We start from the raw sequence: 13,753 nt of genomic DNA, 5'->3' as shown, positions 1-13,753 counted from the left end.
TCAACATTTACTTATGATTTAAAAAAATCATCAATAAACAATACATGCAGGCTGATTTACATGTCATTTACTAAAACTTTGCAATATTTTAAACAAAAAATAAAAACCTGCCTTGAGTAACTTCAGTTAAAATAATTGTTACTGCAACTAAAACATACAGAAAGTGAGTATACAAACTTTCCAAGACTGCAGGACTACATATTGAACACTCAAACAGTTTCTGAGAATCAGTTCTGGTGTATTTTAATTGGTGTGAATTCTGTCCCTTCTGTTTTTACTAGATGGTAAGATATATTTTTCACAGTGAGCTCTACACACTGAATAGCCAGCATCTCCGGGAGTGAAGTCATGCAACTCCCCTGAATATTTCTTCATTTCATCGATAAAGATGTAACCTGTTAAAGCAAACATGAGTTACATTTCATTTACTTTTGTTGATAATTGCTGTTATTCACTTAATTAGATCACACTTTTTTTTAAATAAACTTTTTCTTTAGCAGAATTTAAGATACTTATGTCCTTATGTTAACCAAATTATTTACAAATCTACATGCTTTCTAGTAATCATTAGAAGTTATGTAATTGTGCCTTTGTTTTTAATACAAACAGTGAATTAACAATGAATGAAAAGAGGTGTTACCTGTGACCATATTATTCACTGGGTATTGTTGTAGATTACAACACGTCATGCCTCTTTCTGAGGTTTTCATTCCACATTTTTGTTGTCTGTAAAAGAAAATAACAAATATTATTTTCTATTTGTAATTTCTGCAATTATTATGTTACGTTTTTATAAGTAATCATTTTCTGACTTGCGCAAGTATTTGTTTTTCTTCCCTTTCACCAGGGTCAGCCTGTTGCATGGTACCTGTTCAAAGATAAATAAAAATGTTTTGAAGATACCTTTTAAAGTTTATATTAATAAAAACACATGCAGTACTTTTCTATTTCTTGAACTGCTGTAGCATATCTGTAAGTCACTATGAACTAAATGAAGAATCACACGCCTTGTACTGTTATACATAAAATGAGGCAAATTATACAAACACTAAAACAAAACTAAAGAACACTTACTTCTTTTGTAGTAAAACAATCCTCTTTCTCCCAAATAAAGCATCCAAACTCTGCTTTTATAGCTGCAATACATTTATTAAAAGTGAGTGGAAAAATAATACTAGGAGTACTCTATCTTTTCCCTAATTTATTCATGTGAAGCAGAAGACCTCTAGTAGCTCAGAAAACACAATGTTGTTTCTAATGAGGAGGGTCTGTTTTAGAAGCAGAGTGCACTTTATCTGTCATACCTTTCATTTCTACAACAATGTGTTCATAGGTACAAACATTGAAAATACAACATTTTGACACATATAGGTCTGCTTCTGTTGATTACAGACACACACATATTCATACAGTAACTGCCCTAAAAATTTTAGATGTATAATCAGAAATTCCAGTCTGCAATGTATGCGAGTATGAAGATGCAGGTGGTTAAATGACATGCCACGTGATCTACAACCAGACCTATAAAAGCTTTGTGAGACTTGTGAGCAACTATTCAGAAACACGCATGGGAAAGCAGATGGATATGAGTTACTTCACAAGGGTCATGATAGTGAGTGCCCATGCAACTGCATGGACCAAACTGACCATCAGGAATGGCAACGTTTGCAGAAAACCACCACCGAAAAGAACAGCTCCGATGGTATGTGGGTCCTGACGGATTGAGCCTGCAATGTCAGTCAGTGGATTACACACCACTAGCTTGTTTTATTATTGTTTGTATACACACCTTTCTGAACATGGGTTGGGGGGAGAACAAAGTGACCCATAGACACAGCTCTATTGTTTTTGGATTTCTCACAGGCAGAAAGATAGGCGGCGTGAAAAATTGTAATCCTATTTTCCACATAATCCAGACTCTGGTAAATCCTAGAACAAGAGCAGTTAACACAAACATATATATATATATATATATATATATATATATATATATATATATATATATATATATATATATATATATGTGTGTGTGTGTGTGTGTGTGTGTGTGTGTGTATGTATATATATATAGGAAATTATAACATTACCTTTGAGTATCAGGGTTGGCGGCATCTTCACTGAAAACATAGTCTGCTGTGAACAAGTTTGTTATCATCCCACCTTCAGCCACTGAAATTACAAAAATAGTATAAAAAAATATGTTAACTCAAGTTATTTTTATGATTTATTGAGAAACAGCTTTAAAGTATACTCAATCAGATTATATGTTGACAATAAAATCTGATATTTAAGAAATGACTCGATGCTAAACTACTTACCCCACAAATCACATACGCTCCTGCTTACACTCTGAGAAAACCAGGCTTTTTTGTTTTTAAACATCATCAAAACACGCCCTAACAAGGTAAATTGTATTCATAGAATAAATATTCAATAAATCCTTCAGTCACTTATAGTCTTCGTGAAGAGCGCTGCTAGTGCAATGGAATTCCGGTTAATCTGTGGTCTGGAAAGCTAAAGAATCCTGAAACAACACGAAACAGACAATTTATTGCAGTCTATTTTAACTACTTTGTATTTTATTTTAAACAGCATGGTTTTAAAATCCCTTAATTATATTTTCCTGCGGTTTTCTGCCATGTCTTTCTTACAAAGGTCTCTTACATCACCATCGCCGTCTTCAATCAGGGTTTGGAAATTAGCACGCCTCGTTGTCTGGATTGGTTCCCATGGTTTTCGAATTCGGTAAACCACACCAACTTTTTTACGATATTTATTTAGTTAGTATTTATTAACTGTATTCACCTCAATGAAAGTTCACAAGAATCGATTCATATTCGACACGAGTATTAAACACTCATTCATCTCGTGACACGACCGCGAAAGCGTCAGATCCGCACGTGGCAGGGTTTCTGGAGTTCGTCCTTTGAATTGCAGAAACGCATTGGTTCCCTACTTTTGGACTGACAAAAACAATTGCGTAGGTTTGTTAAATGATCATTATATTTGTAGGTTGCGTGAGATAAAACCCTGCATTTGTCTAGTGCGTTTGCGCGTAGTTCTCGTTCCTGTGTTGCCTACCATGTTTGCAGTAATGTAAGATTGCTTTTTGTATTCTAGTTGCACACATTGGATGCATTTATTAATTGTCCTGCTTTTTTTTAATTAGAGACGATTGTCTTAAATATGCTTTTTAAACTTGTGTTTGTAGCAACAGCCTATGAATAATACAGTAGATTTATAGCAGCAGCCTATAAAATATAGAGGAGATCATTTTCATGACAACTATAAAACGGCAATTATAAGGCATCAGTCAAATTCTGTGACGTTTTATTTAAAAATAAAAATAAATCACAGCTACGCTTTGGTTGCTTGCTCGAGTCTTTGATGCATCTCTTAGGAAGCCTTGATCATGAAAGTTATTTAAAACTATATTAAAATATTCAGTTAACTCTTACACTGCTGGTAAGTCTGTTTGAGTGATTTAAGTACATGTTTTCATAGTCTAGCCACCACTCAAAATGATTGGGTGAAATGTAAATTGAAAAGCAAAAGACATTTAAAAGCTGGATGAATTTCACCATTATATTTACAAGCAGTGTTAATTCATGTTATTATGCATGGTGGCAGCTGTGTACTTCTATACTGTTTTTCACAGCGACTGTTCAGTGTAGTGGGGAAACTGTCAACTGCAGATTAATTCAGTTGCAGATTTGTTTTATCCCATTGAAAGGCAGAATGAGAAAAGGTGCATCCATTCAATTAAAAGATCCCATATGTTCCACACCCCAGTGACCTCAAATCTGCTCTTCCTTGTGGTTCTGCAAACCAGGATTATAAGTAGGAAATGTAGAAGCCGTGGCCTCCATCAGTACCAGCACTAACACCATTAATCCTAGTGCCTTTGATTGGCATTACCATTGGACTTTGCTTTGTTCGTGAAAAATAAAACAATTCTGTTGATAACAGGAACAGCCCCAGAAACACAGGAGACTCAGCAATGCAACCTGGAGTTCAGAATGTACTGATTATTTCTTTCTTTCTTCTTTTTTTTTTTTTAATGAAATTTGCCTTATTAAATCCATGTTTTCCATGTGTAAACAGAAGAATCCTCTTCACATCCAAGTCTGGAAAGATAATGTGAGCAAACAGCCCTCTCCATACTGTGTTTATATATGTAAAAATACAGGTATGAAGTATCAGATAAGTGTTTACTAAATTACATGATTAGTACTTTCTTTTGACAGTGTTTAAAAATAAGATATCCTTGTGGTTACACAGTTTTGCAATGTAGTGACAAGGGCAATATCAGGTATATATGTATATTCTAGCATGGGGATATAAAATGATAATAAATGAATTTTAAGAAGAATTGCTTATTACAGCAAAAAAGTACTATTAAGTGCACTTTTGTTTACATATATTTGAATATGAAATATGCAGAATGGTTGATGGAAAAACAAAGCACAGCAGTAAGGCAGTGGAGCAGTTAACAGTTTGTTGTGGGTTAATTAGAGTATTGTAATCCTCTTACAGGCTGTAAGCACAGAGCTAACTTTGTGCCCAGTGCAGAATGACTGTGTTTCTTTTAGACGAATTGCAAGTGCAGTAACAGGGGGTTGCAATATGTGGTGTTGGCGCCTTGTTTTGGCAAAATATGTGCATTTCTCTCCGTGATGATTACATTGCAGAAGCTGAAGTGCAAGCTTTCGTTCTTTTACTGAATGTCAAAATGTTTGGGGGTGCAGCTAAAATGTGGTTTGGTAAAATTCAAAAGCCTGAGAAGAAACCGTGGGGAAAGAGAAGCAAGTGGGCTGCTAAAATACTGAAACATCAGAGAGAGAGGATACTGAAGGAACTGGATGTAAACAAGGTGCTGCCATACCTGGTTTATGAGAAGGTGTTTTCCTTGGGGGAATACAAGGAGATTCTGACCCAGGAGAGCAGCTGGAAAAGGGCTGAGGTGTTTCTTGATAAGCTCTCCTCGAAGGGCCCCACTGCTTTTTGTGCTTTTTGTGTTGTGCTGGAGGAGGTCTGTCCTCATTTGCTTACCTGTTTTCTTCTGGAAGGTGATGGTGAGTTATGTCAATTAAAATCTCTCAAGATGAAATCTGTTTGCTGTTGCACAGCTCTGTTACATGTAGTGTAATGCATAGTTATGAATGTATTTCAATTTTGTCCTTAATTTTTCCAAAATTTACAGGTTTCAGACATGTCCTACAGCCTGAATGCTTTGATGTATTTTACTGTTGCTGGCATTCCATCCTATTCACAAGCCATATTTGTTTATAAACTTCAACCAGGTCATTATAGGTTGAAACTTGTGCTGATAGCATTTAACTTATAATATTTATTTTTTCAGAAAACAATCCCTCAGTAACTGTTTAAAAAAAAAAAAAGTAATTTAGTGTTTTCAATAGCAAAGATGGTGCGTGAGATAAAAGACAATGTCAAAGCATCCAGATCACCAATTGCATGGGAGGATGTTATTATTGTCATAGTAACATGTTTATCACAATATAAATATCACTATATTATTTATATATATATATATATATATATATATATATATATATATATATACTATATATATATATATATATATATTATATAAGGCTATAAACACCTGTAGCCTATAACACAAAACCATCTTCTGTAATAAAAAATACTTCCCAGAGCTCCTTTGTAGAGAAAAGGAAATTGTCAGGGAGGTGAGTTGTTCTGGGCAGGTTTCTTGACACAGCACTACACAAGGCTATGAGAGTGATGGATTAGTCAGCGTTGTTGGAAGGCAGGAACCAGGCTCAATGCAGGGGGTTCGTCTGCCAATTTCACAAACAGATCTTAAACTTATTTCCATGTAATGTCATTACAGATTCTTTTCTTATTCAATATTTACTTTACTGAGTTATCCAGAGTGTTGTTTTTGTATTAATTAATGACATTGCAAGAGAAACAGAATAATGGTGTAATAGGAGTCACTTGTTCGTATTTCAGTTGTAGTATCTCTGTGTTCACGTATTTCCTTTTGATTAGTAAACTGTAGATTTTTAGGTTTTATGTTGAAATTGAGTGGAGGGAGTGGACGTGTCTATTACCTTCTGCCCTCTTCCTCTCCTTCTCTCCAGGTTCTTATGTTGTATAGTTTTGTAGGACATTCCAGTGTGTATGAACAATACATTTTAAACTATAATCTGCTAAACCAAAAAAAAAAAAAATGACATCAAGCATTTATTACAAGTCCTCTGTTGCTGTGTTTTTTTAATAATTGGCAAGTGTCCAGTTCTTGTTCTGCAGTTTCATTTTTCAGATCATTCCCAGTAACGGAGGCGTCGATGCCTCACAACACCCCATTGGGACTAATTTGCGTTTTTAAAAAATAAATAAAACTACAAAAAAAATGAGACTGATCCGCCATCTGGTTTGATGAAAGCAGATTCACTTCTAAAATTGTTTATTAAATGGAGGAAAAAAAGTGCTCTGACAAGCTACTGAGGGCATGACAGGAAAAAGAAGCCTGTGTCCCTGGAACTACAGCTACTGCGCTGGCTGCTGTTACCTCTAGAAACGACTCTTGCCACTTTAAACCACCCTTGCACCCTGCAATCCATTGCTAATACTATAATACAGTGTTAACCACTATAAGCCACTGCATCCAAATTAGAACATGCAAAAAACAGCCATTGCTGTGTGGAGATTAGAGGCCTAGCCAGCCATAGAGGATGGTCAAGATACTACCGATTAGCCCTGCTGGCTTGTTACTCTCTTTGTAGCCATTGAGACCTGATGGCAGCAACTGGAATTCTTTTTATTATTATTATTATTATTATTTTTTTTTTTTTGCAATAAGAGGTATGACTTGCTAACGTTTTTTTCTTCTTCAAAAAGAAACCTTTTTTCTTACGAAACATTTTCTTTACCTTTGATTTTCCACATGGGTCCTAACAAGTTAAAAGCTTGTGCGCCTTTCGAATCTACGCGGACAATAAAATTTTGTTTATGTAACCGTCTAAAAAAAAATAAATAAACTATATATATATATATATATATATATATATATATATATATATATATATATATATATATATATATATATATATATGTATAATGAGACTGATCCATATATATATGTTTTTTGTCTTCAATACATTTCTGTATTTCCAGATCGAATTCTGGGAATAAAAACATCATCAATCAAAAACAAACAGAGGGAAGAGGTGCGCATGGCCCCACATAATCAAGCAAATTTGAGGGAACAGTCTATGGTGCAGCCGCCCACTCCTACTGTTGCTCTGCCAGAGCCCTCCATTGATCACAGGTACTATACTTCGTATATCTTTTTTATAATTAGATCCCATGACTGAAGCCTACACTGATTCAATTATATTTCTGTTAACTCGGTTGGGGCTCATCATTGGTCTACTTGCTTGTGCATACCATATGGTAACATAGTACAATGTATAATACTGTATTATTTAACTCAACTAACATGAATATTACATTTTAATGCATTCTTTGCATTGACCACATGGTGGTGCTGTGGATTGTAATATTGTAACTATAGCACCTGGGCGTGCTTAACTTGAGCAGAAATGGGTTGTGTTTGAATGTGCAGCTTGTGTTATTGAATGTCAGCTGCACTTTTCTGACCACTTAGCATTTCAAACATGTTTTTATTTGAATCTGTGTTGTTGGGTCTCAAAATGTCTACTATAAAAAAAGGGTAACCCTTTGCAAGTTACTTTAGCCTGCTGGCATCAATGCAGTAACAGCTCGTCCTTTATTAAACCTTCCAGCACTTCATGTGGGGTTTCGATTTTAAAAACAGATCATTGCAGAGCCATCTTTGCATCATGAAGAAACTGGATGTAAACAAGGTGCTGCCGTACCTGGTTTATGAGAAGGTGTTTTCCTTGGGGGAATACAAGGATGTTCTGACCCAGGAGAGCAGCTGGAAAAGGGCTGAGGTGTTTCTTGATAAGCTCTCCTCGAAGGGCCCCACTGCTTTTTGTGCTTTTGCGTGCCTGTGTTATTTTGAAGGGATGTAGTATCACCAATATTACTGGCTGTAGGTAGGGCACGTGATGGCAGGAATTCGCCTGGAAACATATTGGATAGAGTTGTGAAACTGATGCTGAACAAACTACTGCAATCCAATTGTATAGAGCTTGCCATTGCCTCTGCTTGTGGAGTTTGTTTCAGGAGCCTATGTACTTTAACTGGAATTCAGTTGCAGAAGATGTTCTCTCCTACCTCCAGGTCTTTATATATGTAAAGTAACAGTTGACGTCCACTCTAGTTGGGAGGTCAAAGCTGGACAAAGTGCAGCCCCAGCAGCATGAAGTGATTGTTCTCAGACTGACCAGAGCCAGTTAGGAGCTGTCTGAGGCACCTGCAGAGGGCTCTGTTAACCGCTTTACAGAGAAGAAGCTAGCTTTCTGGATAGGGAATGTTCCTTTCCAATATGAAAGGGTATAGAAGACTGATGAGAGGATCTAGGCAGAGTGCTTTTCTAATTACATGTACCACTTACTGCATTTACCAGATTGACTCAAATTCAGTATATTGTTCTGCTTTATAAATAGGTGGTGAATGAGGGTTCACTTGCCTATGGAACAAGTTACCAGGGGCCGTAGCCATTTCAAGACATTAACGGTGTGATCTGCTCAGCTATAATAGTTTTCCCATTTTTTTTTGTGTAGGATTTTCTTCTTCTAGCTTTAAGGTAAAAAAAAAAAAAATAATAATAAAGGCTTGCTTTAGTCTGTTGGCTGCTTTAGTTCAACATTTCTACATAGAAAGAGCACTATAGGGCCCTTTTCACAAATTTCGAAGTACTGTTATGAGGAACGTTTGGTTAAAGATTGTTTCTTAATATCAGTTTTAATAAATTAAGTCAAGCTATTCATGAAACATTTCTCAGCTATTTTAGAGAGAATTGGCTCTCTTAGTTTAATAGAACAGTCCTGCGGGTGTTTTTAAAGATTTGTGACTACGGCCTGTAGTTCTACTTGAAAACAATACCATCTTACATCCACCAGGTGTCACAATCTGTCGCCTTTTGCTCGAATGCTCTGTGATGACTTCTAATTGTGACACTGTGTTGAACTTTGTGTTGTGTAGAACAGTGACACAAAAAGCATTGCACAGAAGTTTCAGAACCATGACATCCTTAGCTCTTCATCTCCCCTGACGCACTGTAGGAGGGGTGACTTTTTAAGCCCTTTGTTATAAAATTAAAGACAAATACTACAATGGTTTCACTATGCAGTATCATCATTTGGCAATATGAGAATGAATCCAAGGTTCTAATTAAAGACGCATGTTCTGTTAGTGAGTATAAATCTGAAAGAACATGATCTCCACAGGGGAAGGGCTGAGTGGAGGCGTTGGGATGTAGGTTACTGTAGATGTGGGTTTCAAACACCAGCTCACATCCCCATTTACAACAGTTGATCCAGGACACGTTCTCCTTTTGTGCTTTGAGGCAGCATGGTGCAAACAGCCCAAGGCATGCATTTCCCCCCAGCTTGCAGAGAGTTTGTGTCTGTCAGCAAGGTCAGTGGGAAGTGGGCAGTCCCCATCAGTCTTGCCCTGCAGGTTGAAGAAGCTTGCAGGGTTAGGAGACATGGAGACTGTGTGCAAGGAGCTTCAGGAAAATTGTATGCAAGTAATGTATATATATTAATGTTTTTTTGTAATTAGTAGGGCTGGCACGAAGTTTGTACAGATTGTACGCAGTATATAATTGTACAGTTTATCATGAATATGCTTCTTTTGCAACATTTGGGTTTATTTATTTATTTTTATGTACAAGCCATGCTAGGCTGAAAAGACCTAGTTTCTGATCAATGTGTCTTATGTAATGTTATTAAATGATATAAAAGTGGAAGTTTTATATAAAAGTGAAGACAATGTAAGTCAATTGCACATTGTATTTGTTTATTCATTTCTGTTTTAGTAAAACTAGGGCAGTAAATGCCTCAAGACGCTAGTGCTTGGCTTTTGCATTTATAGTATGTGTGTGTGTGTGTGTGTGTGTGTGTGTGTGTGTGTGGGGGGGGGGGGGGGGGGGGGGGGGGGGTCAAACATCTCGCTCTGTCAGCAGAACTGTGAGCACTCGTTTCATATAAACTCAGAGCTGCAGAGAAAAAAAAAACAAACCTGTCTTATACCCAAGATCCCTAGTGGTTCTCTGCATCACTTTCATTTTTTATTTGAAAGCAATAAAGTCCCTTGAGATTCTTAATCTGTACTACACTTGTTTTCATATTTCAAGAACACTATAGGCACAAGGTTTAGGCTTTCAAAGTGTTGTGAATATGCAAGTACGAAGCGTCCCTTGCTGCTGCTTTTTCAAGGTCAAGTTATTTTGAATTGCAGTTGGTGTTCAGGTGTTGCATTGCTTTAATATGGCTTCAAGCTGATCTTGCAGTTCAGTTAGCTTCGTTTGTATCTGCTACCTGTTTTTCTCAAACAATTGAGAGGACACCCTAACCAAGAGCCTTACAGCTCACACCAGACAACAGGTATGTCTATCCATCTGTCTGCATGGAAAGCAAGCTGGGATTGCTGGGATGTTAAATGCTGGTCAAAATACAAAACATTATGACCACTGTAGAGACTGAATAGAATGGTCTTAATAGAAAGCTGGTCCCAAAAGAAGGAAATCCTCAGATTGTCTCCAAATTGGAATGGAGTGAGTAGTTCAGAAAGGAGTTTACTGCACTGCTTATTTCACTGTATAATTATGCAGTGAATATTATTGTCAAAATGTGGAATACAGTATTACTAGCATCCATACAAATACATGTAAAACTGTTAATGTTACAAAATGAGACGCAAACAAAGGAAACCTTGAATAATATTAACTAGCAGTTTGGTTATTGACTGAAGTAAACCCTTTGAATAACTCTTCGAAAATGAATATATAGAGCAGGGGTGGCCAACCCTGGTCCTGGAGAGCCACAATCCTGCAGGTTTTCTGGGACAGGCCTGGTCCTGGAGAGCCACAATCCTGCAGGTTTTCTGGACAGCCCTGGTCCTGGAGAGCCACAATCCTGCAGATTTAAAATCATCAACGGGTAAAGACCTGCAATTGTTTTTAGGGTTGACCAATTAAGAAAATAATTGATTCAATGAAATAATTGAGAATGTAGGTAGACGCAGAGACCCATCGTCTCTCCAGGACCAGGCTTGGCCACCTCTGATACAGAGGATATACTGTGGCCAAATAACCGACAAGTCTCTAAAGGGCCATTCTCATGAGTGAAATCAACGCAGCACTCCATACTCACTATGCAAAACTTATTCCACGCTCTCAAACACACGTTTTTGATGCCAGAAATGTTCCTTATACACCCTGGGAAAGGTGTGAAAATTTGCCATGGATTTTTCTGTTCAAATGAACTTGTCCTAGACTAATGAGCATTGTATTTGGCTTTCCTTAGTTATTGTTTCTCGAATCCTTCCCCCCCACTAACTGTACAGCTATGGTCAAACATTTTGCATCATCTAAAATTTTAGGATTTAGACAAAAAAAATCTATATGAACATAATTGCAGTCTTTTATTTAACATCATGTGATCAAAGAAATTACAAAACGATATCGTAAAAGTCTACCGGAAGCCTTAACAGGAGCACAGTATTTCATGTTAGATTTAGACATTTTTCATCTTTTGTCAGTTTTCATAAGTGTATGGAAAACTACAAGGTGGTATGTAATTCAATATGTTAAGATAACATTATTCAGCAGGTTTCAAAATTAGTTAATTCTATTGGGTGATACAAAACTTTTGGCCATAGCTTTAGATGTAGCTTTCTGATGGCTCACCAGATTTCCCAGCTGGATTTGATTGCTGAGACATGTCTAGTTAGATCAAACAATTAGGTAGACACATGGCTCCTGCTGAGTTTTTTGTCATTTACCCTGAAATGTAATTGCAATTTAAGATTTTCATTGACCAGTACTGTATAAATATCTGGCTGTTCAATGATGTTGCACTGGCTGCTACACGTCATGCATTCATCTCTCCAGCACTTAATTAGCAAGTGATTAGCTCTGCATGTCAAGGGATTGATTTGAACCCAGTAGGGCTTTCAACTCATATGTTTTTTTAACTGATTAGGAGCTGATCCATTTTCAGGGGTTTACAGCTTGCTGTTTATGATAACGTCATTCCAGCACGATTGCAGACCAACCAGCTTCCTTTGCGTGTTGAAGGGGTAAAGAAAAAATGAAAGGAAAAAAAAAAACACTTTTTTTTTTTTTGGCCGGATATACTAAGTGCTGTGTAAATAAAATTTTAAAAAGTGCTTGCTTCGATCAAACCTACGACATCTACTGACTCCCAGCTCAGATACTGAATTAGTGTACTGAGCAAAACACAACAGAGCTAACTAATCTGTGGCACCCTGTGGCAAAGTGGTTGGTAAGGGGAACAGGTGTATCGGTGATGCGGTGCAGGAGTGATGAACAGACAACAGCGATTCAGTGAACAAGGTGTTTTAATTCGTAATCCAGGTCTGGTGACCGATAAATAATAACTCCCCGGCTATACACACCAATGTGTATAGCGCGGAGATAACAAAAACTGGGCACAGTCCCGAATAAAACACAAGACGCGGTCACCAGTCCTGGGTGCATGCAGACGTGCAGGTGCTCGGTGTAGACACAGGTTTGTGCTCTGTGCAGTGGTGCTCCGGATAGTGCTTTTCTTTCAACAGCTCCGGAGGTGTGCGTTAACTGTCTAACAGTGTGACAAAAAGTCAGACAGTGACTCACAGACAAAAATAAACACACAACACGTAAATCCTTTACACTGAGAGCTCCTCTCTCAATCCTTCTCTCTCCCACTGTTTAACCCAAACGAAGGAAAAGATCAGCGTTACCCTGGCCCCTATATGTAATCCCGCATGATATCTAGGTAAACGTTTGCAGCTGCCTTATTACTTGCAGCTGCCTCTCGTTTACCTTTCAAATCAATACAGTCTTACAACAGAGTCTCGCTTCTTTCCAGGCTGACCCACTTCCCTGACCCCGAAACGAACTGTCAGGTCAGCCCTTCCAGATACTTCTCCTCCCGTTCTTTAGCGCCCTCACAGGTCGGGAGGAAGATTCATCACCAGAACTCATCTTTCTGTCACACACCTCAATACATCACTACCCTGTCTAGACTGACAATTTACACACGTGCTTGACAGTGCCTCACCCTAAAAAACATATTGAGAAACATTTTGTGAACTTTAAAAATAATTGCACCAGTGGTTCCAGAAATCTGAAACACACTGCATTTATGTTTATACTGAAGTATATATGTATATAGTATAACCAAAGGTTTGATAACAGGAGGTAAATCCATCACATTAAATAAACACTACAGTGAAGCGAACTAATTGCCGTGGTAATCGCACAATCCCCTTTGAGCACAGATGCTACTGAGAACTTGTAACTAATATATGGAGGGAGCAGTCTTTTTGTGTCCCACAGCACTGCAGGCATAAGTACAATCAATGCATAATATATAGTGAAATGCCATTTAGTATAAATCAATTGCAAAATATTTTCCTGAAATGAGATCTACATTATATTAAATGCCACATTTTGCAGTTACCCAACCCCCTTTAGCTGTCAGTTTTATCATGGAAAGGCTGGGACGCTACCAGCACTTCAGTTAGGGCAGCTGCCTGGCTGTGCTTCTATTTCTCTGGAGCAGCTTACCTACAAGCAGTTTAATATACTGTACTTCATCTT

General features: G+C 37.4%; 1 protein-coding gene across 1 annotated transcript; it reads right to left on the bottom strand.

The window, feature by feature from the left end:
* terb2 (telomere repeat binding bouquet formation protein 2) lies at positions 1–2,865 on the bottom strand. The gene is made up of 8 exons (XM_041226946.1): positions 2,665–2,865; positions 2,319–2,524; positions 2,088–2,169; positions 1,790–1,929; positions 1,075–1,136; positions 813–868; positions 641–726; positions 1–395 (listed from the first exon to the last, which is right to left on the bottom strand). The coding sequence occupies exons 2-8, from the start codon at positions 2,383–2,385 to the stop codon at positions 244–246; spliced, it is 645 nt and encodes a 214-aa protein (XP_041082880.1). The 5' UTR covers positions 2,386–2,524; positions 2,665–2,865; the 3' UTR covers positions 1–243.
* Between the last annotated feature and the right edge of the window lie 10,888 nt (positions 2,866–13,753).

The sequence above is a fragment of the Polyodon spathula genome, chromosome 24, assembly GCF_017654505.1.
Source record: "Polyodon spathula isolate WHYD16114869_AA chromosome 24, ASM1765450v1, whole genome shotgun sequence".
NCBI lineage: Eukaryota > Metazoa > Chordata > Actinopteri > Acipenseriformes > Polyodontidae > Polyodon > Polyodon spathula.
This window is presented reverse-complemented; position numbering and strand designations above follow the sequence as displayed.